This window comes from Odocoileus virginianus, unplaced genomic scaffold, assembly GCF_023699985.2.
Source record: "Odocoileus virginianus isolate 20LAN1187 ecotype Illinois unplaced genomic scaffold, Ovbor_1.2 Unplaced_Scaffold_16, whole genome shotgun sequence".
NCBI classification, from domain to species: Eukaryota; Metazoa; Chordata; class Mammalia; order Artiodactyla; family Cervidae; genus Odocoileus; species Odocoileus virginianus.
The window spans coordinates 871,874-899,691 of NW_027224278.1; the positions used below are offsets into that span (position 1 = coordinate 871,874).

General features: G+C 48.0%; 1 protein-coding gene across 1 annotated transcript; it reads left to right on the forward strand.

Annotated features, from left to right (window-relative positions):
* On the forward strand, positions 1-27,254 carry MPP1 (MAGUK p55 scaffold protein 1). Its single transcript, XM_020909614.2, has 12 exons — positions 1-242; positions 11,500-11,643; positions 12,022-12,100; positions 12,986-13,071; positions 17,261-17,329; positions 18,924-19,120; positions 21,121-21,227; positions 21,992-22,072; positions 22,864-22,944; positions 24,040-24,242; positions 24,492-24,566; positions 26,599-27,254. Exons 1-12 carry the CDS (start codon positions 141-143, stop codon positions 26,773-26,775), a joined length of 1,401 nt encoding a protein of 466 aa, XP_020765273.1. The 5' UTR covers positions 1-140; the 3' UTR covers positions 26,776-27,254.
* The last annotated feature ends 564 nt before the right edge of the window (positions 27,255-27,818 follow it).

Sequence of the window (27,818 nt, forward strand, 5' to 3'; positions counted from 1 at the left end):
CGGGGTGGTGACGGCCCAGGCGCGCCGAGTCCCAGCAGCCTTCGCCGCCTCCGCGCGCCGCAGGCCCCCGGGCTCTCGAACTCCAGCTTGTGCCCGGCCCCGCGGCCCCCGCGTCCCCGGCGGCCCGGCTCTCCCGCAAAATGACGCTGAAGGCGAGCGAGGGCGAGGGCGGGGGCGGCATGCGCACGGCGCTTTCCGATCTCTACCTGGAGCACTTGCTGCAGAAGCGCAACCGGCCCGAGGTGAGCGGCTCCCGGGGTCCCCCCAACTGCGTGCGATGAGGGCCGGTCCCCGACTTTAGGCCGCGCCGCCCGCCCTCCTGCCCTCGGTGTGGGGGGGGGGGCCTGACCTCCGGGGCTCGTGCGGGACTTCTGGGCGCCGTGGCTCGGGACCCCGTGGCGCCTCTAGGCGGGAATCGGCAGAGGCCGCGGCCCCCGACCCCGAGAGCTGATGAAAGGTCGGGGGAAACTTCTGTGTGGACGGGGTCGGGGTCACGGAGAAGACTTTCAGGAACAGAGCCCAGGGGAGGTCTGCTTAAGTGCTTGTGTCAGCAGAAAGGGTTGGTGGTAAGAGCCAACGCTGGCCCCAAAGTGCTCAGTCACCATGCCGTGGCATTTCTGCGGGGGCCGCTGGTGCTGGGGGGTACCCGGGGGGGGGGCTGTGTCTGTTTGTGGGCAGGCATCGTCTCAGGAGTAATTCTGCCCCCCCCCCCGCCCAGATTCCTGCGATGGCCCATAAATAGCGACTCACCTCTATCCTCAAAGATGGCCCATAAGGAATAGTTGAATCTCTTGTTATCTTGGGGCTTCCCTGGTGGCTCAGAGGGTAAAGTGTCTGCCCGCAATGCGGGAGACCGGAATTCGATTCCTGGGTCGGTAAGATACCCTGGAGAAGGAAATGGCCACCCACTCCAGTACCCTTGCCTGGAAAATGCCATGGAAGGAGGAGCCTGCTGGGCTACAGTCCACTGGGTCTCAAAGAGTCTGATAACGACTGAGCGACTTCAAGGTAAGGCTGCATGCCAGGCCTACTCACTCACCTGAAGGCCGAAGCTGGGTCTTAGTGGTCAGCCATCAGCCAGCACCCACCAGCGGCCCTTCAACGTTTCCTGGCCTCCTCACAGCCTGCTGGCCAGGTTCCAAGAGAGGATGTCCACAGAGACACCCAGAGATAGAGGGCTCAGCAGACACTTGCTGGCCTGGGGACTCACAAGTGTGAATCTTTCTCCTAGACCGCCAAGATCTTCCAGGGCAGGGCTGTTTGTACACTCACTTTTCCCAGGTGAAATGCCTGATCCATGGGGCCTCGGAAATGGTTCCTGAATTACTTAGTGCCTGAAGAGGTGGACGTGCTATGCAGCGCACCCATCCACTTGGGCACATGATGAAACTGCAGATCCCCCAGGTCCCAGCAGACTGGCGAGCAGGCTGGGGACTGTGGACTGTGGACTGGGAGGCATCAGAGGGAGGCTGCATTCTGTATCTGCTTTGAGCTTGCTGCTTCCCTCAGGGCACCGTATTCATGCTTGTGTGTCTTTGCAAATCAGGATCGCTGTTGTCTAGGCTTCCAGGAGCGGGCGGGGATGATCTTGTGGGGAAGACAAAGTTGCAAGTTAGGCAGCAGCACGTGCATTGGAGGGGATCAGGCTCTGAAACTCCTTGATTCCCCATAAGCTTGGAAATGTGATTTTTTGCTTTTCTTCCCAACAGTCAACTCACTTGGCTGAGCCTTAACTCTGTCCCCACCCCCTGCCAAAGTCTCTTTGTTGAATTTTCTTTTGGTAACTTTATTGAGGTTTACTTGGCATACATAGAATTCACTGATTTGTGCAGTTCAGTGACATTGGACACATACATCCCACCCTGTAGCTGTGACCTCACAGCCCTTGAGGGTTGCCCCCCACTATCTGCCATCCCTGGAAGCATGGAACACCACCCGCCCCGCAACATCTGGAAAACACTATCACTTTGCCGTTTTGAGGCTGTCCTACAAATGGACTCCAGCTTACGTAGGCCTTTCTGTGTGCCTGCTTTCACTTTGCACAACCTAAGCGTCACCTGTAACTCAGTGTCCTGACCCCTTGGAGATCTTTCTGCCCCTGGTGGGAAGGCTGGGGAGGTTCGTTGTGTGCAGTTTTGAACAGAAGCCCTGTCACTACTCTCTGAGTAAGCAGCAGTTTTTGTGGAGCCATGAGTTTATCCTGCAATACCAGATACAGTCTCCTGCCTATGTAGTTTGTTTGTATGAAAGGATTTGAGGGTGGGATAAGAAAAACTGGTAAAGCACAGAATGAAAAGCTTCCAGAACTGCCCAAATGTGGACCCCGGAAGGAGAATCTCCATGCCATGAGGGGTGGCCTGACCCCAGGAGTCGGCTGATTTCTTATTTCCTGAGGTTCACCTTCCCTCTGAGGAAGCTGTTGGCTTTAAAGCAATTCAGAAATTCCTGTTTCCAAACACTTCATTGAGGAGGATTGCTTTCGGTAAAAGTTCTAAAGACTCAAAACCCAAAGTTTCCCTTCTGATCGTAGTCTGCATTTGATATTGAAAAAGTCTTATCAGAACACAATGTTGTAGTACGTTTGAGGTGGAGGCTCCCTCCCCTATTTAACTATAGGTGTCCTTTCTCAGAGAAACATTTTATGAGCTCTCTGTGACCTTGTTCTTTATGGCAGTCCCTCAGCGCACATAAAATAGGTTGTAAAATTCCTACTTGTCTCTGCCGGCCTGTTTGAAGTTGTCCCTTTCCCGTGACCTGAAGAAATAGGTTGTAAGTCCCTGAAAGTTCACTCGGGCCTAATGGCCAGGAATGAAGTCTGGCTCCAGCTGAGTATCCACTCAGCAGAGCTCCTGGCCAGCAGATTCGACCTCATCTGCTGTTGTACAGGTTTGGGGCTGGAGATATCCAGGGTGCCATCGGCCAACAGTGCTCCAGGCAGGGGACGTTCAGGGCTCACAGAGGTCTGAGGTGGGGGAGATGAAATCAGGTGACATTTCATGGATAGCAGAGATTTTTTTTTTTTTCCCTTAAGCACCAGTTGCTCAAGTTTTTCACTGTTGCTCAAGAGAACTGACTCAAGGGCTGGGAAACCGGAAGACACGCTCCGAATTAGGGAACCAGAGTATAGCTTGGTGTAACATAAAATTTTCTGAGGCTTCACTTTGCCTTTTTCATTCACGTGGAGACATAGAGTTGAGCCACATCCATACGCATCCGTTCCTCCGTCCCTCCGTCCCTGTGGTTCATCCACGACCACAAGCCTCCAGCCACCAGCAGAGACCACTGACCCTGGACTAAATTGTGTGGTGCTGCGGGGTTGACTGTGCAAGAAATAATCAAGCCGGCAGACCCGTGGCAGCTCACACCCATTGTGTCCAAGGGCCAATTTTACACATTTGTGCTCTGAAGTCACCAGCCTGCCAGTTTTGCTGCAGGTGCTTTGTTTGCCGGCATCCCAGGCACCTGGTTCATCAGGACTGAAGCCAGGACTTGCAGAAAATCCTGCCTCTGAGGCTCTCCTCTCCTCCCAGCCATTTTGTGCAGCTCTTGTATTTGTGGGGAAACAGTGCCCCCTTTTTTCTGGTACCTTGAGCCCTCTTGGGTTTTCTCATTTTTTTTTTCTTTCTCTTGTGTTCTTTCCCAAAGCGGAGCCTGCCCTGGCCCAGGAGGACTGATCAGCTGGTGTCTGGTGTCGGCCATCACTTGTCTACTTGGCCTGGGCCTTCTTCCAAGTCTGTGCAAGTCGCTCAGTCATGTCCAACTCTGGGCGACCCCATGTGCTATACAGTCCATGGAATTCTCCAGGCCAGGATCCTGGAGTGGGTAGCCTTTACCTTCTCCAGGGGATCTTCCCAACCCAGGGGTTGAACCTAGGTCTCCCACACTGCAGGCGGATTCTTTCCCAGCTGAGCCACCAGGGAAGCCCAAGAATGCTGGAATGGGTAGCCTATCCCTTCTCCAAGGGAACTTCCCAGCCCAGGAATTGAATCTGGGTCTCCTGCATTGCAGGCAGCTTCTTTCCCAACTGAGCTGTCAGGGAACCCCCACGGTACCTGGAAACAGTGGGCAGAGGGCTTACTTGTCGGCCCAACAGATGTTGGTTTTCTCCCTCTGGTCACTGGCACCGGCTCTTAATGTGATTTGGTGGCCCCTGCTCGAGTCATCCACCCCCGCCACCCGCCGCCAAGTTTGTTTTTTCATCTCTCTTTTTTTTTAAATCCCAGCTTCCTCTGAACTGCTGCCTCTGCCCTTTGAACCCGCCGCAGATGTTTCCTCTGAAGAGGGTTTCAGCGGCCAGGCCTTGCCACCCCAGCAGTTTGTGTGATTATGGGCCCCTGAGAGGCTGCGGAGCAAAGGGCGGCCCTGCACCCTCCTCGCCTAGGATGGCCGTCCCCCATCCTGCCTGAGCATGGCTGGGGGCCCCCCCGGCCAAGGGGGATGCTGGTGTCCAAGTTGCAAAGTGTACCCCGCAGAAAGCAATCGAGCACCTTTGCCCGATATTGTTTGCTCAGCATTGCTTGTATCACTTTGTAATCACCCGGCACGGGTGCTCGTGGCACTGGGAAGGACTCAACATTGTGGTCCAGCGTGGGGCCAGTAAGTCCCAGAACAAACCATGGAAAGTCTCTGCCACCCATTGGAAGGCGCATGTCTTGCCAGCTCTGGAAACATGCCAAGTTCCAGCAGTTGAGGTGCAGGACAGGGGAGACGTGGGGCTGACTGCAGCCTGTGGCTCCTGCTCCACACGCATCTGTCTGTCTGTGTAACCCTTCCCTGTGGATTGTCTGCGGGCTGGGGGTGCCAAGGGCTGGCATGCCAGGTGCCATCAAAGAGCGGCCAGAGCAGAGTCATTAGGTGGTGCTTGGGGGGTGCCCCACGAGTACGAGTTGGTTCTAGGGGTGCCAGGTCAGAGCATTCCGGGTATCTCGCTCATCACTGGCAGCTTCTGAGGGAGTGTGACAGCAGCTGTGAGTCATTAGGAAGGGGGGCCGTCTTGACAGATAAGCACACTGAGAAGCCCAGCATTTGGCACAGCAAGTGTTGAACTTTTCTGGGTTTGGTGTGTTCTACCTCTGGCAGGCTTTGCGGAGTCCTTAATTTAAAGGCTGACATGTCCTGGAGCTGAATGAAGAGATGAGGCCCCCAATCACGCAGGCATCCACCCCCTTGCCAAGTTCACTCTGCCTTCCGTGGACTGACTTTCGACTCTGTCTTTGTTGAGAATGTTACGCAGGGCTCCGCCATGTCTGCAAACCCAGATGAATCATCAGAAATGCTTTCTTGATGGTACTTTACAGCACATGATAAGAGAGTCTGATCTGTGTTTCCAGACTTTATGGCCACCTTTACCTGCTATGGTTATTGATGGATCCCTGGTTACATGGATCAAACCCAGGTCTCCCACATTGCAGGCAGATTCTTTACCAGCATTGCTGGGTTGTAAGACTCGTAAGTGGTAGTTGCTGGGAGATCCATGGAATGAATCTGTCGGTTTGATTTTGAGCTTTCTCAGCCCCACAATTACTAGTGAACAAAGATTTGTAAATCAGAATCAGGGCAAGTCAGGCATGCAGTCAGTGATCCTTGAACTCCTCAGTCTATACATTCAAATCTCTTAATACCTGCAACATGGTAAAAACGAATAAGGTGCTTAATTTAACAGAAAGAATTGTTCCAACTTGATGCCACATGCTTCCAGTTCGCTGTGGGTAATGCTTTGAGAAGCTCTGGGGTCACTGTGTGCTGTGGCCTGTTAATTTCCAACCCCAGATTCCTGCAACTTTCTCCATGGTTTGTTGCTGCCTCTCCCCACTGGTTACTGTGCTCTCTTAGTTACAACTCTTTGGGTGCAAACAAGTGCTACCTGCCAGCTATTTTGCTACTTTTTTGCAATAATTTCAACTCTGTCTCCTACAAGATCAAAAATAGTACATTGTCAAAACCATGGACTTGACATTGCTGTCACATGTGAGTGTAGCTCTGGGCCATTTTGTCACGTGTGTGAAGATACATAAACACCACCACTAGTCTGTTTTCCAGCTCTATAATTTTGTCATCTCAATAATGTTATATACCTGGAATCAAATCATTGGCAATATTTTTTCTGCTGGGAATTGTCCCAAAGTCTGGATGGAACATAGTCTGTTGAGCTGCTCACCTATGATAGACACTCCTGGTTATTTCCAGGTTTGAGTTACTGTGAGTAAATCTGTATGAACCTTCAGTTCAGTTCTGTTCAGTCGCTCAGTCGCGGCCGACTCTGCAACACCGTGAGCTGCAGCATGCCAGGCCTCCCTGTCCATCACCAACTCCCGGAGTCTACCCAAACTCATGTCCATTGAGTTGGTGATGCCATCCAACCATCTCATCCTCTGTTGTCCCCTTCTCCTCCTGCCTTCAATCTTTCCCAGCATCAGGGTCTTTTCAAGTGAGTCAGCTCTTTGCATCATGTGGCCAAAGTGTTGGAGTTGCAGCTTCAACATCAGACCTTCCAATGAACACCCAGGACTGATCTCCTTTAGGATGGACTGGTTGGATCTCCTTGCAGTCCAAGGGACTCTCAAGAGTCTTCTCCAACACCACAGTTCAAAAGCATCAATTCTTCAGCGCTCAGCTTTCTTTATAGTCCAACTCTCACATCCATACATGACTACTGGAAAAACCATAGCCTTGACTAGACAGACCTTTGTTGACAAAGTAATGTCTCTGCTTTTTAATATGCTATCTAGGTTGGTCATAACCCTCCTTCCTAGAAGTAAGCATCTTTTAATTTCATGGCTGCAATCACCATCTGTAGTGATTTTGGAGCCCCCCAAAATAAAATCTAACACTGTTTCCACTGTTTCCCCATCTATTTCCCATGAAGTGATGGGACCAGATACCATGATCTTAGTTTTCTGAATGTTGAGCTTTAAGCCAACTTTTTCACTCTCCTCTTTCACTTTCATCAGGAGGCTCTTTACTTCATCTTCACTTTCTGCCATAAGGGTGGTGTCATCTGCATAATGAGGTTATTGCTATTTCTCCCAGCAATCTTGATTCCAGCTTATGCTTCATCCAGCCCGGGTACGAAACTTCATGTAGCAGGTTTTGCACTCACATTTGTCTTGTTCCACTACAGTGAATACAGTGAAAGTCACTCAGTCACGTCTGACTCTTAGCAACCCCATGGACTATATAGTCTGTGGAATTCCCCAGGCCAGAATACTGGAGTGGGTAGCCTTTCCCTTCTCCAGGGGATCTTCCCAACCCAGGGGTCGAACCCAGGTCTCCTGCATTGCAGATGATTCTTTAGCAGCATTGCTGACTTGTAAAGTACTCATTTTGTTTTCTAAGAAAGCACCCGATTCTCTTCCTAAATGGCTGTCCCATTTTACATTGGCAACAGCCATGGAAGAGAGATTCAGTTTCTTTCCATCCTTAAGACTATTTAGTTTTGTCACTGGTTTTGATCATAGCTGCTCTGATGGCTGTGTGGTGATATTTCGTTATGGTTTTCTTTCTTTCTTTTTTAATAGCACTGGTTTATTTTTCTGTTTTTGTCTCTGCTGGGTCTTAATGGCTGAGCGCAGGCTTTCCATAGTTGCGGCAAGCAGTGACTCCTTGGTTCCACAAGGACAAGCCTTCTGACTGTCACTAAATGCAACCCAAGTGTATGGCCAAAATCCAGCTGAACTAAAAATTCTCCATTCATTCCTTTGGCGACTTTCCTTCTCACTGGTCTCCCAGGATTGGAATATCCTTCCCTTCATTCTTTTCTGTCCTGTTTGTGTGGACCTTGATGTTGTCAAGGTTCTAACATTGACAGTCTGTTCTTTACCTACAATTGTTTTGCAACTTGCTGTAGGTCGATGCTAAAAAGGGAACATCGGTAGAGCCTTTTGTATTATTCTGACTGGTGGCCAACTCAACAGATTTATTCTGTTTCTCACTGATCCAGCTTCTCCCCGATCTTGTTCAGGATGACCAGACGCCCAACTCAGTTCTTCTTTTCCCAGCCCCTTGTGCATCCTGGGACAGCCGGTTCTCCAGTTCTGGTTGATGAGACACCGGCTTCCTCCTTCCTGCAGTCCTCCCCAGCTTGTTTCTTCTGGGTGCACATTCTCAGCTCTGCTGTCTGCTGGAACATTTTTGAAATCTCTCATCCTCATGACTTCCTTTTTTGTGTGTGTGGGTTTCTGTTTACCTTCCCACCTTGGGCTCTCCTTTCAATAGGGCCCAGGGACTTTTCCCAGGCTCAGACTTTTCTGTGGGTTCAATCCCTCCTCTGGGAATTAGATCCTGCAGGCTGCAACTGAGACACAGCACAGCCAAATAAATGAATATCTAAAAAAAAAAAAAACAACAGGGTCTACACTACACACAAATCCTTAAGCTCCCAACTTGAACCTAAATGACACTCACTTAGGAAAATTCTATCTTGCCACAAGAGAAGGCTTTCATGTGCCTGTTTAGAGATTAATCTGAAATGAATCCAGTTTTCTTCTTAGCCCCTTCTCTTGTCTCCCAGTTTCTCAGTGTTGTTCACTTGTCCTTGCAGAGAGAGATGGCACGTTTACAAGCAGATATGAAGATTTTTTTCTGTTTCACAGCATACCTTTCCTCCCTCCCTTTTTTTTTCACTTAACAACATTTCTTCAAGATCAACCCCTGAACCTCCTTTTCGTGGCTCCATAGTATCTGTGTGTGCTAGGACACCTTGCACAGAGGTAGAGGTAACTCATCTACTGTAGATGGCCTTGAAGTGCCCTGTAGCTCTGGTGTCCTGATTTACATCAATTACATGAGTTACATCAGTTACGTCTCATCAGTTACTTTGCTAAATACAATCCTTTGTTAGATGCTTCTGCTTTCATAGCGCTGTGGAAGGCCGTGTCACGTGAGTTTGAAGAAGTGCTAGCTGCTGCCCGGGAAGTTTCTCTTTCTTAGGACTTCCCTGATTGCAATAGATCTTGAGAGACAGACGCATAGATGGGGCTAGCTGTTCCTCCCTGGGGAATCTTCCTGTTTCTCCTTTGCCACCAACTGGCTGATGAGATGTCCTTCTCCTGGTCCCACCCATTGAGAAGATCTTCCCTCCCCATGGTCTCTGAGGGGCACCCCCACCCCGACTATGGCTGGATCGCAGCCACCGTCCATGTGCAGCGGAATCCTTCCCTATCGTCCTGATCGAATATTTGACCCAGAGTGGGTGGGAGCATTTTCAGAGTGTTCCTTGCCCTTCTCCAAGCCCTGGGCTACTTCGAGAGCAGTTAAGTTAGAAAGAGGAGGAAGAACCAGCAAAGGAGACTGAGGAGTGTTTCAAGGAGATCCATCCATTTATTCTCATTGGCGTGTGATGTCAGAGCCACACTGTTCTTAAAATTCCAAAGTCCATCCACAGTAGGACAGCACCCGAGGGTCCCAGTTCCATGCTCTGTGGCCTTTTCTCACTCTCCTGATGCAATTCCTTCCAGTGTTTTATCTGCAAGTTTTCAAACCCACTGCAAAGAACAAACAATTTGATAGTAGCTTCCATTTGACATACCTTCTAGATTCTACCATTAACACGTGGCCATGGGTGCTTTGTCACGTGTCTATCCACAAGCCATTTATTCACCTTTTTTTTTTTTTGCACTTCAAAGTAAATTCCATGACTGAACCCTGTGCCTACAGCCTGTGCCTTACAACAGGACAAGCCACTGGGATGAGAAGGCCACTTGCCACATCTAGAGAAAAGCCCAGCAGCAGCAACTAAGATCCAGCACAGCCATAAAATAAATAAATGAATCTTGTTTTTTTTTTTTAAATGTTGCAAGCATCAGAGCAGTTCATCCCTAAAGGCTTCAGCGTGCATATCATGGATTAGTATTCAGTATTTCTATATGATTTTTCTTTTTAAATTTTGTGGTCCAAGTCCTATCCGGTGAAATGTACTGGATGAGTTTGAACAAATACATACACCTGTGCTACCCCAACCCTGATCACAGTTTGGAGCATCAACACTCCAGAAGTTTCTCTCATACTCTACCCAGCTTACCCCTTCCCATCCCATCAGAGGCAACCACCATCTTCAATGTTGTTACTGTCGTTTTGGCGTGTTCTAAAAACCTCACGAATGGGCTCATCTAATGTGTATTCTTTTGCCTAAAGCTTCTTTCACTCAACATCACACTTTTCAGACTGATGCATGTTGACCCCTGTGTCAACATTTTGGTCCTTTTCTTGTTTCTGCCACCTCCTGTGGGTGAATAAAGCCCTGTGAACATCCATGTGCAACCCTGTGTCTTTTTTTGGGTGAACACTTCAAAGTGTGGTTGACGGGGCCTAGGATCCGTGTGTGCTAAACTTGTCTTTTTCGCCATCAGCTCCCTAGTACATCTTATGAAAAAGCCCAAAAGAATTTTTTGACCCACCCAATATTTCCCTGATTACAGTGCTTGTAGGCTCTTGTAGTGCATGTGGCCTTCTGAAATGAAGCATCTGTTCAAATGTTCTGTCTGTCTTTTCCTCGCTTGTCATCCTGTTATTGAGTCATAAAAATTCTTCACATGTTCTGGGTATAAATAAGTCTCTGTCAGATGTATGTATTGCAGCTTTTACAGTCAGGCTGTGCCATGCCTTCATAGCTCTTGATCGTCTTTTGGTGAGAAGATGTTAGTTTTGATGGGATCAGTTGTCCGCATCTATGATTATTGCTCTCTCTGCCTACTAAACCTTTGCCTGTCTCGGGGGAGTTTCTTTACTTTGAGGTCTTTATATTTTTTAGTTGTCATGTTGTCATTTGGCTCTTTTGTGTCAGATAGAAGGCACCTCTGCTTCCACCCCGGTTTTGACAATGCACTGTGCTGCTTTTCTCAAAGTTTGGCTGTCTCACCTTTTCTCTTTGGCACTGCCAACTGTCTGGTTTTGTCTGGAAAGTCAGGTGGGGATGAACATCCCTGCTGCCCATGCAGGGTTGACCTGGCACCGTGGATTACCAAGACCAACCTTCTGTCTGTCCTCCTGCCCAGGCCAGAGGCCTTAAATTAACTTCAGATGTATAACGCAGAGTCTTTCCAGAGTGTAATTCATCTGGCTGTGCTGTCTGCATGGTTGGGGTCAAGGGATCACAGTTCACGTGGCATCTTGGGCTGATGAGAGGGGTGGCCCATTGGATAAATAACATGGCCCATCAAGTCGAATGCAGGAGATAAGCATTCATTTATGTAGCTTGGGTTTCCCTGGTGGCTTAGATGGTAAAGCAGTCTGCCTGCAATGCGGAGACCCGGGTTTGATCCTTGGGTCGGGAAGTTCCCCTGGAGAAGGGAATGGCCACCCACTCCAGTACTCTTGCCTAGAAAATTCCATGGATGGAGGAACCTGGTGGGCTACAGTCCATGGGGTTGCAAAGAGTTGGACACGACTGAGTGACTTCACTTTCATTTTCTGTAGCTTTGGGTGTTATAGACCTGCAGTGACATCCTGGGGGTCGTCTCAGCCACTTGCTTCATCCAATCCTCTGCTCTTTTGCCCTGCCAGCCTGCGTCACCCCAGCTGAGTGCTGTGATGGAAGACATGTACACCAACGGGCCCGCTGCCCCAGGGAGCCCAGCCCAGACTCAGGGCCAGGAGACCCGGAAGGTGCGGCTCATCCAGTTTGAGAAGGTCACCGAGGAGCCCATGGTAACCCCTGTTTTTTGCCACCATCACCCCCCAACACCCCCCCCACCTCCAGAGTGGGCTTCCTGCCTCCTTCCAGTGGTTGACACCCCAGGTGGTGAAGACAGAAAGTCTTTCTCCCAAGAAATCACTTTCGGATGTCTTAAAGATCAGCTCAGCCTGGAGATGGAAACGGCAACCAACTCCAGTATTCCTGCCTGGAAACGCCCATGGACAAAGAGGAGCCTGTCGGGCTGCAGTCCATGGGGTTACAGGACTGAGTACGTGCACGAGTGTGGAGGGTTGGTCACCATAAACTGATAGAACTAAAACAAACAAACAAAAAGATCAGCTCAGAAATAGCTCACAGTTAAGCATGCTATGGCCTTGTCTGTCTTACAGGGAATCACGCTGAAGCTGAACGAGAAGCAGTCATGTACGGTGGCCAGAATTCTCCATGGGGGCATGGTCCACAGACAAGGTATACGTCCAGCCTTCTTCTATACTTTATGACATGACTATTTTTCCCGTTAAGTAACATTTGAGCAATTACTATATGCAACCCCTTTCATTTGCCTCTGAATACATAGCAGTGAAGCAGAGACCATCTCTGCCTCCTGGGGCTACCAGTTAAAATGAGAAAATAGGGAATTCCCTGGCACATCAGTATTTAGGACTCGGTGTTTTCACGGCTGTGGGCCCTGGTTCAATCACTGGTCAGGGAACGAAGGTTCCATTAGCTGAACAGCATGGCCAGAAAAAAAACAACTAAGCAAATAGACATTAAGACATATTTCAGTAACTGCTGTATCTCCTTCATGTGAAGCAGTCATCAATTTGCAGATGCATCTGTTAGTTAAAGCACTTTTCTTTGTATATAGGGGAGCACAGGTAAGATAACCACTCTTCAGAGAGAATCACATAGATTCTAAATAGTGATTAACATGACCACTTGGTAGTGTTTGGAGGTTTTAGCTTAAGAGCAAAAAAACATCAAGCTTGCTGGTGACTTCAGAGTGCCAAGTTCTTCACTTTCTGTTTTTTTTGAGTGTGTATAGCTGTTATCAGAGGCCCCAGGTTTCAGGGGCACTCTAGTTCTAGGACATTTTGAGGATCAGTTACTTTTATTCTTCACTTGGAGTCCTGACGTCAAGGCAGATGACATAGTCAACTTCCCAGTGCTGGTCCTCATAGGACCCAGAGGGCCATCAATAGAATATTCTGGTCTCTTGTTGTCGAATACTTCCAACCCTGTGTTTTTTTACACAATCTATTGTATCACGTGCTACAAATCACGGTTTCTTTCCTGCAGTGTTTTGACTCCTATTGACAGCTCTTGTCCGAACCTGTGTTCTTTTGTTGGTAGGCTCACTTCATGTTGGGGACGAGATCCTAGAAATCAACGGCACAAACGTGACTAATCACTCGGTAGATCAGCTGCAGAAGGCGATGGTGGGTATCCACCCTTCCCTTGTCTTGGTGAAACATGGATCGGGATTGCTGTCCACGTAGCACATTTTTCTGTGAAAGTGTTTATACCTCATTGAAGGGCCTCGTATCACTCAAGAAATGACAACTGTCTGTTTTCATTTAGTAAACTTCTAAAACAAGGCAGATGACCCAGAGTGTCTGTCTAGAAAGAGCTCTGTACTGAGGGCCAGAAGTCCTCAGTCTTTAACAGCAGCCCTGAATCCCACTCTGCTTTACTCCAGCCCCATGATTTGGAGCAGAATTCACTTCTCTAAGTCATCTATAACACAAAGATGCTAGTAATCACTATTCTTCTGTTATAGATTTCTTACAGAGAGCAATTGGACTAATAGATGAAAAAACAAAATGACAGAATGATCTCTGTTTGTTTCCAAGACAAACCATTCAATATCACAGTAATCCAAGTCTATGCCCCAACCCTAATGCAGAAGAAGCTGAAGTTGAATGGTTCTATGAAGACCTATAAGACATTCTAGAACTAACACCCAAAAAGATGTCCTTTTCATTATAGGGGACTGGAAAGCAAAAGTAGGAAGTCAGGAGATACCTGGAGTAACAGGCGAATTTGGCCTTGGAGTACAGAATGAAGCAGGGCAAATGCTAACAGAGCTTTGCCAAGAGAAAGCACTGGTCATAGCAAACACCCTCTTCCAACAACACAGGAGAACACTCTACACATGGATATCACCAGATGGTCAATACCAATCTCAGATTGATTGTATTCTTTCCAGCCACAGATGTAGAAGCTCTATACAGTCAGCAAAACAAGACTGGGAGCTGACTGTGACTCAGATCATGAACTACTTATTGCCAAATTCAGACTTAAATTGAAGAAAGTAGGGAAAACCACTGGACCATTCAGGTATGACCTAAATCAAATCCCTTACAATTATACAGTGGAAGTGACAAATAGATTCAAGGGATTAGATCTGATAGACAGAGTGCCTGAAGAACTATGGACGGAGGTTCGTGACATTGTACAGGAGGTGGTGATCAAGACCATCCCCAAGAAAAAGAAATGCAAAAAAGCAAAGTGTTGTCTGAGGAGGCCTTACAAATAGCTGAGAAAAGAAGAGAGGCAAAAAGCAAAGGAGAAAAGGAAAGATACACCATCTAAATGCAGAGTTCCAAAGAATAGCAAGGAGAGATAAGAAAGCCTTCCTCAGTGATCAATGCAAAGAAATATAGGAAAATAATAGGATGGGAAAGACTAGAGATCTATTCAAGAAACTTAGAGATACCAAGGGAACATTTCATGCAAAGAAGTGCACAATAAAGGACAGGAATGGTATGGACCTAACAGAAGCAGAAGATATTAAGAGGTGACAAGAACACAGAAGAGCTATACCAAAAAGATCTTCACAACCCAGATAACCACGATGGTGTGATCACTCACCTAAAGCCAGACATCCTGGAATGCAAAGTCAAGTGGGCCTTAGGAAGCATCACTATGAACAAAGCTACTGGAGGTGATGGAATTCCAGCTGAGCTATTTCAAATCCTAAAAGATGCTGTGAAAATGCTGCACCCAATACGCCAGCAAATTTGACATACTCAGCAGTGGCCACGGGACTGGAAAAGGTCAGTTTTCATGCCAATCCTAAAGAAGGGCAATGCCAAAGAATGCTGAAACTACTGCACAATTGCACTCATCTCACACACTAGCAAGTAATGCTCAAAATTCTCCAACCCAGGCTTCAGCAATGCATGAACCTTGAACTTCCAAATGTTCAAGCTGAGTTTAGAAAAGGCAGAGGAACCAGAGATCACATTGCCAACATCTGTTGGATCATAGAAAAAGCAAGAGAGTTCCAGAAAAACATCTACTGCTGTCAAAGCCTTTGACTGTGTATATCACAACAAACTGGAAAATTCTTCAAGGGATGGGAATACCAGGCAACCTGACTTGCCTCCGAATAAATCTGTATGCAGGTCAAGAAGCAACAGTTAGAACTGGACATGGAACAACAGACTGGTTCCAAATTGGGAAAGGAGTCATCAAAGCTGTATATTGTCACCCTGCTTATTTAGTTTACATGCAGAGTACATCATGAGAAATGCCAGGCTGGATGAAGCACAAGCTGGAATCAAGATTGCCGGGAGAAATATCAATAACCTCAGATATGCAGATGACACCACCCTTATGGCAGAAAGTGAAGAGGAAGTAAAGAACCTCTTGATGAAAGTGAAAGAGGAGAGTGAAAAAACTGGCTTAAAACTCACCATTTAAAAAAAACTAAGATCAAGGCATCCAGTCCCATAACTGCATGCCAAATGCATGGGGAAACAATGGAAACAGTGACAGACTTTATTTCTTGGGCTCCAAAATCACTGCAGATGATGACTACAGCCATGAAATTAAAAGATGTTTGCTCCTTGGAAGAAAAGTTATCCCCAACCTAGACAGCAAATTAAAAAGCAGGAAAAAAAAAAGCAGAGACAGCACTTTTCTGACAAAGGTCCATCTAGTCAAGGCTATGGTTTTTCCAGGAGTCATGCATAGATATGAGAGTTGGACCATAAAGAAAGCTGAGTGCTGAAGAACTGATGCTTTTGAACTGTGGTGTTGGAGAAGACTCTTGAGAGTCCCTTGGACTGCAAGGAGATCCAACCAGTCCATCCTAAAGGAAATCAGTTCTGAATATTCATTGAAAGGACTGATGCTGAAACTCCAATACTTTGGCCACCTGATGCGAAGAACTGACTCATTTGAAAAGACCCTGATGCTGGGAAAGATTGAAGGCAGGAGGAGAAGGGGACAGCAGAGGACGAGATGGTTGGATGGCATCACCAACTTGATGGACATGAGTCTGAGCATGCTCTGGGAGTTGGTGATGGACAGAGAAGCCTGTCCTGCTGAATTCCATGGGATCGCAAAGATTCGGACATGACTGAGCGACTGAACTGAACTGAGATGAGACATTGAACGTGTCCTCTAGATTCAGTTGTGCTGGGTGTTTGCCCCTCCAGATTCTTCACCATGGTTCTTCAGCCCTGCACACAGTGGAGACCATTCCTATAAGGAAAGCAGGAAAAATCACATGGAGTAGTTGGGTGTCATTGGCCACTGCTGGTAGGAAGCACCCCTCAGGCACTTAGCATGGGAATAAAGCAGAGAATAGAAACTCGAAGACAAGTGTGGTTTGAACCAGAGATGAGAAAACTGAACATTGCCAGAATTACATGTTAACATTCCTTTTAAATTTCTGCCAATCTGATGGGTGCAAAGTACTTCATGGTTGCTTTATTTTTCTTATTTTATTCCCAGAGCCAAAGTTGAGCACTTTTCAAGAGCTCATTGGACATATGCTTTTCCTTCTTGTATCTTTTTGCCCTGTTGTCTATTGGGTTGGTTATCTTTTTATAACAGAGTTTGAGTGAGCCTGATTGTTAGTTGCTCAGTTGTGTCCAACTCTTTGTGATCCCATGGACTGTAACCCACCAGGCTCCTCCATTCCATGGAATTTTCTAGGCAAGAGTACTGGAGTGGGTGGCCATTTCCTTCTCCAGGGGATCTTCCCGACCCAGGGATCGAACCCGGGTCTCCTGCATTGTGGGCAGACACTTTACTGTCTGAGCCGCCAGGGAAGCACAGGTTGTAGAAGAAAAAACAAAGACTGGCGACAGTGGACACGCCAACTAATGGGGATGGTGGCTGAGGCCGCCAGCACACAAGGAATGTAGCTGAGCCATCGGAGAGAGTGAGTGAGACCTTCATATATCAACCTGGAAACAAGTTGTTGAGTCATGCTTATAGTATAATCCCATTTTGTTAAAAACAACAAAAATGCATAAATATGAATATGTGTATGAATATCTGTATATGTTTGTATTGTATAGAAAAGTGTGGACATATGTGTTCATTTTAGGGGTTCATTTTAAGTACTTCTGGGGATCTTTTGTGGTCACTCATGAAGAGGAGGGACAATCATTAGCCTTTGGTTCCTGTTGTTATGCTGGTTTACGGGGCACATGACATTTCTGTCTCGAAGAAACTGTTGTGCTACAACATTTCAAAGTGCAATGGTGGCTATTGGGGAAAAAAATAAAACCTCATGGGCCTTCAGGAGGGGAAAAATGACTTCATGAGACCTCCAGTCAGCCAAGTTCATTTTACTTAACAGTTATTTCTTGTTTCTTTTTGTAATAGAAAGAAACCAAAGGAATGATCTCATTGAAAGTAATTCCCAACCAGCAAAATCGACTTCCGGCACTGCAAGTAGGTGGCAGCATTTTCTCTCTTGCGGTGACAGCAGGATTCAGACCCAGGATGTTCTCAGAATTTGATTGAATGTGTGATTCTAATCAGTGGAGCTGCCTAGTACTCTCTGAGCCAAATTGACACATGTTGCAGACTGGCAGGCCTTTGCTGCATATCCTGCACATGAGACCAAAGGCCCATCTCCTGATTCTGTGACCCCCCGTCACACATAGCGCATCGTGGCTTAGGAGGGAAATCGCTTGGGCAGGGCCCTGGCAGATGAACTTTGACAAAAATCAATCTGAAGTTTCTGTCCCAGGTTACTTAACATGTGATGGTATAATTTTCTTGTCAAGTAAACTTTTTAAGATTGAAGTTTTGGTATATATGGGCACATAGACAACAAAGTACACAAATTTTAAGTATAAAACTAGATGAATTTTCACAAACTTAACACACCTATGTGACCAGCACCCTGAGAGTCCCCATCCCCATTTCCAGTCCGCCAACCCTGACTTCTGACTTCAGAGATGAGTTTTGCCCCTTTTGGGAATTTGTGTAAATTGACTCACACATTACGAATCCTTTAGCATCTCGTTTTGTTCACTGGGTATGAAGTCTCTGCTGTAACAACTGATGATTCTTTCTTTTTTTGTTTGTTTGAATTTTTAAATTTTTTTTTTTAAATTTTAATCAGAGGCTAGTCACTTTACAATATTGTGGTGATTTTTGCCATATATTGACATGAATCAGCCGTGGGTGTACATGTGATTCCTTCTTATTTGCTTCTCATATGAACATGCTCTTGAGGGCCTTCAGCAATTCCAGCTTTTTGGTTCTTAACAAAAAAACAAAAAACAGTGCTGCCATGAATCTCCATGTATCTGAGTTTTAGTGCATTTCTGATGAGTTGTGGAGCATGTTCAACTGGTGATATTGTGCAACTGTTTTCCAAGGTAGCTGCACCATTTTCCAGTTCCAGCTCCACCGCATCCTTGCTGAGAATTCTCTGGCATTTCCCCCCTTCCTTTTGGCCATTGTGTTGGTGGTGTTACACTTTGCTGTCTGCTGGGAAGTGGAGTCTTCTCTCATTTTTTAGTCAGCCTGAATTTCATGAATCTTCAGAGAACCAGTGTCGCCTCTCTTGATCCTTTCAACCCTATTTTTTCTGTTTCATTGCTTTCTGCTCCTTCCTGCTTTCTTTCTTTCTCTGGGTTGGATTTACACCCCTGATATCCCTATCCAAGATAGCTGGTATTAACTTCTAACTTAATAGCTTCTTCCAGTCTTTTTGGCTTCTGTGTATGAAGAAATACGAAATTTCAAGCATAGTAGGTGTTGTTTTTATTTGATAATTTGATAATCAAACACATTTTATTTGCTTGATTTGTTTTGATTTGCTTTGATTGGAAATGATCTTCTTATTTTATGTGATATCAGCAGCAAGACTTGGGGCACATTTATAAAAGTAGCTGCTTTGTACTCCAGAGTGGACAGCTGAGTCCCAGTAACCACACAGCATCTTTGCCTCCCTGCTGTCTAGGCAGTGCAGACCCTGCTTATTTACAGCCAAACTTTCCACTAATGCAGCACTCCTCGCCTGCTTTTTCAGATGTTCATGCGAGCGCAGTTCGACTATGATCCCAGAAAGGACAACCTGATCCCTTGCAAGGAGGCAGGACTGAAGTTCGTCACAGGGGATGTCATCCAGATCATCAACAAGGATGACAGCAACTGGTGGCAGGGGCGGGTGGAAGGCTCGTCCCAGGAGTCAGCGGGCCTGATCCCCTCCCCTGAGCTGCAGGAATGGTGAGCCACCAATGGACAAGGACCCACGCCTGCCACAGAGAACTGCCCAACTTCTGCAATCTGTCATGCTGTGTATCCTTTCTGTTGCTCAATGAGGCCAACTTCCCAGTTTTCCTAGCAGAATGGACAGGGGGCAGGGGCAATGATGCCCTTACGAGCTTGACTGGCTGTTTTATGGCTAAAGGAGCCTGACAAGTTCTCCCTGCATCCACGGATCTCTGTGGCCATAAGTGCTTTCCCTAAGCTTACAGCAGCCGTGGCACTGGGACTCAATCCCCCCTCCCCCAGTGCCCTTCTGAACCATGATCTTCTGAGTCCTGCAGAAAAAGTGAAAGTGAAGTCGTTCAGTCATGTCCGACTCTTTGCAACCCCATGGACTGTAGCCCACCAGGCTCCTCCATCCATGGGATTTTCCAGGCAAGATGACTGGAGTGGGTGGCCATTCCCTTCTCCAGAGGATCTTCCCGATCCAGGGATCGAACCCAGGCCTCTTACATTGTAGGCAGACTCTGAGTTCTGCTGAGAACAGTCAGATTTTAAGGATGTGTCCTTTATGCACATTTGTGGTACATAGAAAAGGTTATCCCTGTCCCCAAGTTGGATTGCCATCGCTAGCAAAACACCCATAACTTTTCACCAATGTAGAACAGTCGTGAAACTTATTTGGAACCACACACACACAAAAAAAACAGCCCTGAGTTGCCAATGCAATCTTAAGAAAAAAGAACAAAGCTGGAGTTAGCACAGTCCCTGACTTCAGAGTATACTACAAACCTACAGTCATCAAAAGAGCATAGTCCTCCACTGCTATGTCGAACCTGGATGGGAGGCGGAGTTTGGGGGAGAATGGATACATGTATATGTATGGCTGAGTCCCTTTGCTGTCCACCTGAAACTGTCACAACATTGTTAATTGGCTATACCCCAATACAAAATAAAAAGTTAAAAAAATAGCATAGTACTGGCACAAAAACAGACACACAGATCAATGGAACAGAGAGCCCAGAAATAAACACATGTACTTAACATCAATTAACCTATGACAGAGGAGGTAAGAACATGCAAAGGAGAAAAGACAGTATCTTCAATAAGTGGTGCTGGGAAAACTGGACAACTACATTTATTTTACAAAATAAAATTAGAATATTTTTGACACCATTTACAAAAAGAAAAGGGATTAAAGACCGAAGTGTTAGACTAGAAAGTATAAAACCCCAAGAAAACATAGAGAACACTAGAGAAACATAGAAAACAGTATTTATTTTATATGTTATACTCTTTGTTTTTTCTGGCTGTGCCGTGTAGCTTGCAGGATCTTAGTTGCTCAACCATGCATTGAACCCACACCCTTGACAGTGAAAGTGGAGAGCTCTAAGCACTGCATTGCCAGGGGAGTCGTTATATTCCATTTAAAGTTATAAAATAATGGCCTTATGTCCCTATACTATATAATACATCCTTGTAGCTTATTTATTTTATACATAGCAGTTTTTATATTGATACCTCTTAATCCTCTACGCCTATATTGCCCCTCCCTCTTCTTTTTCCTCAGTGGTAACCACGAGTTTGTCCTCCATATCTGTGAGTCTGTTCATTTTGTCTCATTCATTCATTCGTTTTATATTTTAGATTTCACATACAAGTGATAACTTAGAGTTTTGTTTTTCTCTGAGTTTTCACTAAGCCTCTAACATGGACTCTCTAGGTCCATCCTTGCTATTGTAATTGGCAGAGTTTCATTCTTTTTATTAATGGCTGAGTAATATTCCTCTGTGTGTGTGCACACGCACATATGTGCATGTTACATCTTCTTTATCTGTTCATCTATTGGCGGACATGTAGGTTGTTTACACATCTTGGCTATTGTAAATAATGCCTTGAGAGAAAGGGCCGGAGGCAGATGGTTCTAGGGGTTTCGTGTAGAGGGACCACACAGGCAAATGACCCAGGGCTTTTGCACCAAGAAACCACTGATGTCCTCTGTTGTCTCTTCCCTCCAGGCGAGTGGCGAGTGGGGCCCATTCTGCTCCAAGTGAGGCCCCTAGCTGCAGCCCCTTTGGGAAAAAGAAGAAGTACAAAGACAAGTACCTGGCGAAGCACAGTGCAAGTACGCTCCCCGACTTGCCGCTGCTCCTGGTCTCCTGTGACCGCATCCCTCTCCCCGGCTCCACACACTCAGGGCATGTGGGAGGAAGGCTGCTCATCATGCTTTCCCCCAGTGATCCACCCTGACCACCTTCCAGACCTTTCTCAATACATCAGCCAACATCAGTCTGACCCAGTGCAGGGTTTGAGCTGCCTCAGACAGTGGCCTGTTTTCCTGAACTAACTCTGACTGTGTTCTTTACCTGCTGTGGGCGCAAGCAGGTTTTAGATAAGAAAGGAAGAATCATCCATGACTAAGCTACTGTCTGATAAATGCTTCCTTCCTGCGGGGAGCATTTTTGAGAAAGATAGGAACAAATCACAGGACCTGAAAGCACCTGCTAGGTCAGGAGTCTCCACGGAGCCGCAGAGGGCAGTTGTGTGACGTGGGAGGCAGCAGGATCAGAGTCAGGATGACACTCACATCCCCTGAGACAAGGGCCAGTGCAGGTGGTACTGGGGAGATGACGGTGCTAGGGCTGATAGCTGGGGCCAAAAGCTTACAGAAAATTTGAGTGCAAAGAACTGACCAACAGCTATGTTGAGTTTCAGTGGCAGGGGGGGTTGGGAAAACCAAGACATAGACCCCAAGGAAGGGCACCCACCATCAAAGGTCAGCCCCACCTGCAGTTATCCCCACCAGTGTCTGAGCCTGTCTGGCTGATCTCAGCCTGCCCAGTTTGCCCAGCTCTGGGATGACCTTGGCTTGCTTTTCTTTGTCCCTAGTTTTTGACCAGTTGGATGTTGTTTCCTACGAGGAAGTGGTTCGGCTGCCCGCGTTCAAGAGGAAGACCCTGGTTCTCATCGGTATCTTCTTGTTGCTTTGCTACTGGACACGACATTTCTGTTTGTGTTCCACTGTCTGCAGGATGTACCCTACCTCCATTGCCTCCCTGCCTGGAGGATGTAACCTACCTCCATGTCTTCTCCCTGTTCTGTTCCTTCAAAAAAAAGTAGGTGGCAGTGAGGAAGAAAAGGAAGTGAGAAGTGTGTCTTGGGCCTCCATATGAAGCAGATTTAAGAGTTTTCTGAGCCCTTACCAGGACTCACCTTGGTTCACGTTGCTAGAGAGGGTAAACCTGATACGGTTTTCAGCAACTAATTCTTTTAGGTGTTTTATCCATCTGGCCAGCAGTAGGGATGCTCTAGGCCTATGCTTGCGTTCTCCAGAAAAGGATTTAGGGCTCTTTGAAATGGAGCAAGTCCTCCCTGTCTCTAGAGCGAAAAGGTTAGTTGGTTAGAGGATCTGTATTAAGGTTCTGTTTAAACTTGTAGGAAAAGCCTGTTCCATTCATTTGGGGGGAGTCTAGGAAGGCAAATAGCCTTTAGAAAGAAATCGAAAATGCCCTGTGGTAGCCAGCTCCTATGTGCCAAAGACAGCTGTGTTCTGAATTGTCATTGGGACACTAGGCCTTGAAACCCTTGATCCTCCTGACCCCAGCCCTTCAGAAGCCCATGCACTTTGCTTTGACCTGTCACTGATCGTGGGCTCTGAGAGAAGAAAACCCAAGTGTTAATCCTCTTTCTAGCCCTGTCTTTGTTTCCGGGGAAAGAAACGGGAGCATTGATCTGCATGCCTATCTCTTCTGTCCATGCAGGAGCCAGCGGGGTGGGCCGCAGCCACATCAAGAGTGCCCTGCTCAGCCAGAACCCGGACAAGTTCTCATACCCTGCCCCGTGTGAGTAGCTCAGGGTCCTGAGGGCCGTGGTTCCATAGTGGTCTATCTTTCTGTGATTTTTTTTTCCTTCTTGACCATGCCACATAGCCGGGGCCATCCCAATCTCCCTGGCCAGGGACTGAACCCACGCTTTGGCAGCAAAGACATAGAGCCCTAACCACTAGACGGCCAGGGAGGTCCCTTCTTTGTGATTTTTTCCCCCAAATGTTTGATAATCAAAAGAAAAGATCATTTGGAAAGATACAAATTTGTCCCCAGAGTTGCTGCAACTAACAAAGTAGTTATGCCGTTGGTCTGCATAAGAGACATAGTGGCACTTAGGGTCATTCAATAACTTAAAATGCAAACTGAGTTCGCAAGAGTGGGTGAAAGGTAAGGAGAAGTTGGGTCAAAGAAGGGAGACTTTCAGTGTGCTTCACAGAAATCCAGACTATAGCCTGTGATCGGTTTTATTTATTTATTTTTTAATTTTTTCACGACACTGCATGGTACGTGGGATCTTAGTGCCCTGACTAGGGTTCAAACGTGTGCCCCAGCCTGCATTGGAGGGTGGAGTCTTAACCACTGGACCACCTGTGAAGTCTCTGCGGATCTGCTCTGCAAAGATTTCTAGCTTCTGTGTCCCTGGGGTTGGTGTTGGAGAGAGGCAACTTTATGACGCCAGGAGGATGGGCGCTCACTCTGGAGCATTTAAACGTGTTCCCAGCCCACTTCATTTTCTTGAGTCAGGCCCTGAGGGTCCTGAATAAGAAAGTGAAGTCGCTCAGTCGTATCCAACTCTTGGTGACCCCTGTGAACCATAGCCCACCCGGCTCCTCCATCCATGGAATTTTCTAGGCAAGAGTACTGGAGTGGGTGTCCATTGCTTTCTCCAGGGGATCTTCTGGACCCAGGGATTGAACCCAGGTCTCCCATGTTGTGGGTAGATGTTCCATCTGAGCCACCAGGGAATCCCTTAGAAGATTCCCTGAATCAGAAGCCCCTGCACTAAAAGCAGCTGGGGTGGCAATGGCGATGCCAGGGTCTGCACCCCCGGGAGCCATGGAGGGGGGCCCCTGAATGGCTCAGGGGTTGATCAGGGTTCTCGGGGTGCAGATACAACACGGCCGGCCAGGAAGAGTGAAGAAGATGGCAAGGAATATCACTTCATCTCCACGGAGGAGATGACACGGAGCATCTCTGCCAATGAGTTCTTGGAGTTTGGCAGCTACCAGGGCAACATGTTCGGCACCAAGTTCGAGACTGTGCACCAGATTCACAAGCAGGACAAGGTCGCCATCCTGGACATCGAGCCTCAGGTGGGTCGGCAGGGAAGACCAGAGTAGATGGGAGCGGGGTGCTGAAGAGCACAGCTCGGGGGAACCTGCAGGGCATGCACCCCGGCTTCACGGGCTGTCACTGGGGTCACCAGGAGAAAGAGCTGGTCCAGCCGTGCTGGAGACAGTCCTGGCCTTGGCAAGGCCCTAAGATGCTGATTGCCAGGGGTCTGCTTTGACCGCTGACTCTTTTTCCCCTCTCTTCTCCCTCCTTCCACTCCATTTTCCCAGACCCTGAAGATCGTTCGGACAGCAGAACTTTCACCTTTCATTGTGTTCATCGCACCCACTGACCAAGGCACTCAGGTGGGAATGTAGGGTCTGTGCAGGGGGGCGGGAGACATGACAGATGGTTGGCAGGGTGCTGGCAGAGCTCAACGTCTTGGCTACTGCTGTCTTGCTGCCCTTGAGGCCAAGAGGACAGAGTACATGCGTCCAGTCTGTTCAGTTCAATTTAGTTCAGTCACCCAGTTGTGTCTGACTCTTTGCGACCCCATGGACTGCAGCATGCCAGTCCTCTCTGTCCATCACCAACTCCCGGAGTCTACCCAAACTCATGTCCACTGAGTCGATGATGCCATCCAACCATCTCATCCTCTGTCTTCCCCTTCTCCTCCTACCTTCAGTCTTCCCCAGCATCAGGGTCTTTTCCAATGAGTCATCTCTTTGCATCAGGTGGCCAAAGTATTGGCGTTTCTGTTCAGTGGGGAGTTGTTAACCCACTAGCCATGCCATTGTTCCAGAATCACAGGGATGGATGGTGGGCTTAAGAGGGGCAAATGTGGGGGACAGGGACCCTGAACATATGTGGCCTTAGGCCCACAGGAGGCATGCTGTGGGGAGGGGGGACCATATAGAGAAGCCTCCTGGCTCCCTAGGGCCGATGAGCTCCAAACCCCGCTGCAGACACTTTGCTTTTCATCGAATGCATCTGTGGAGACCTTCCTGGGCCTTTCTCAGGAGCTGTGGTCTCCCATCTTGTGGATTTAGCAGAATTATTTAGTTCCCTAGGGATTCCCTGGCGGCTCAGACAGTAAAGCGTCTGCCTGCAATGCAGGAGACTCTGGTTCAATCCCTGGGTTGGGAAGATCCCCTGGAGAAGGAAATGGCAACCCACTCCAGCACTCTTGCCTAGAAAATTCCATGGATGGAGGAGCCTCATGGGCTACAGTCCATGGGGTCGCAAAGAGTCGGACATGAGTGAGTGACTTCACTCTAGTTCCCTCACTGCCTTCTTGATGGATGTTTAGGTTTAAAACTTTTAATAGCATCAGTATGACAATCCATGATTCTGTGCGTGTGCCTCCCATGTGCAAATCTGTCTGTGGGAGATTGCAGGCAGGGTCGTGTTGGGAATTTTGGATGTGGCAGGGGACTTGCCCCCGTTTCAGGAGCATATCCTGCACTTTCATCTTTGGAGTCTGCTGAATGGGGAAGTGGAATCTCATTGAACTTGAGTGCTTGACTGGAAGCAGTAAAGCATCTTGTCTAGACTCCGAGGGCCAAGTCTGTCCATTTTTCTCTGAACTACCTGGTCAGCTCCTGAGCTTATTTTTGTTCGGTTACTGGCCTTATTAATTTTTGGGATCTCTATGTGAAGGTCATTAGCCCTTAATAGTATCAGTTGCTACCACTCCCCCCCCAATCTCAATTTGGCCTTTTTGTGTTTATTGGGCTTCCCTGGTGGCTCAACTGGGAAAGAATCCGCCCGCAATGCGGGAAACCTGGGTTCGATCCCTGGGCTGGGAAGATCCCCTGGAGAAGGGAAAGACTACCCACTCCAGTATTCTGGCCTGGAGAATTCCACGGACTGTGTAGTCCATGGGGTCGCCAAGTGTCCCACACGACTGAGTGACTTGCACTTTGCCTTTCACTTTCGTGTTTACTGCTACCAAGACTTCTTCAGGGAACACCTCTCCACACCCCAGCCCCTTAACATTCTCAGGCAAGGACTTCAGGGTTTTAGGCTTTTTTTTTTCAGTGAAGTGAAGGTCACTCAGTCATATCCGACTCTTTGCGACCCCATGGACTGTAGCCCACCAGGCTCCTCCGTCCATGGGATTTCCCAGGCAAGAATACTGGAGTGGGTTGTCATTTCCTTCTCCAGGGGATCTTCCTGATCCAGGGATTGAACCTGAGTCTCCTGCATTGCAGGCAGATTCTTTACCATGTAAGCCACCAGGGAAGCCTTTAGGCTTTTCAGCATGTGATTCAAAGTTGGGTGGTGGGCACGACGACCAAGTGGTGGGCAGGCCTCCACTTGAACCGTCCTGGGCCTCCCAGGCAGGGCACCTGCAGCCTGCTCCATCCGTGGGCCTCCCCCTTCTCTCCTCCACAGACGGACGCCCTGCAGCAGCTGCAGAAGGACTCGGAGGCCATCCGCAGCCAGTATGCGCACTACTTTGACCTCTCACTGGTCCATAACAGCGTTGAGGAAACCCTGAAGACGTTGGAAGAAGCCTTTGACCTGGCGTGCCGTTCCCCCCAGTGGGTGCCTGTCTCCTGGGTTTACTAAGCTTTGCACCATAGTGGGCAGCAACCGGGGGCCCCTGTCCAGCCTTTGGAAGTCCACCCCACCTTGCTAAGACCACAGGCTCACTAGCTTTGTGTCAGCTTCCAGCTCTCTGCAACTCTCCTCCTCATGAGGCCGGTGGGTGTCTTGTGTTCTTCACATTTCTGAAGGGCTGGGCTGATTTCCCCACGGAGCAGGATTTCCAAAGGATCCCTGTGCATTGAGGGCCAGAAGCACTCGGCCAAGGCAGCTGCTGATCACAGCTGGTGCCCACAGGGAGGAAAAGCAATGGACCCCAGCCCTCTGAAGCCTGCACCCCTTTTACGTTCGGCCACACCGGGCATTTCATGTGTCTTTGATTTGAAGAGAGCATTTGTCACTGCAAGTTTCTACCCTGCCAAATCAAACAGCTGTGCAATAGGATGGGTCTGCTCTAGGGAAACCCTCAAAAGCAATAAAGATATTGCTGTGTTTAAATGCCAGTGAGCTTGCGCCTTTTAACTCTGGTTCCCAGCCGCACCCCAAGCCCTTGGGGTGCGGAGATGCCTCTCCCATGTTATGAAGTCTCTCTCAAGCTTGCGATGACCTTAAGCCTGGAGGTCAGGCTCAACCGCATTTCCGGGCGCAGGTGGTGGTGTCTACATGCACATGAACGTACAAAGACATGCTGGGAGCCAAGGTGTGAGGGGACTGACTCTCCATGCTGCTCCAGGGGCGAGTGCTCTGAACTGATTTGCTTCCACTTGCTTTGCACTTGATTTTGATACACATACCAGATCTTTTTTCCTCCAGAAAGCTACTCCCTCTTAGCTTACTCTTGCATTCTTGACACCCAGACCGACTGCCCAGGTGAAGGTAACTTAAACTCCTCCGTTGGCTACCAGAAACACAGGTGCAGCTGTGCCCTCAAGACTCACCTGAGGTTTCTGTCCATGTACAGGCACCCGAGTGTCTTACCCTGGATGGGAACCCACCATGGGTGCTTCCTGGAGGCGTCATGTCCTGGCATACCTAGGGCAGGGGAAAGCCAGCCGTGGGCTGGTGTG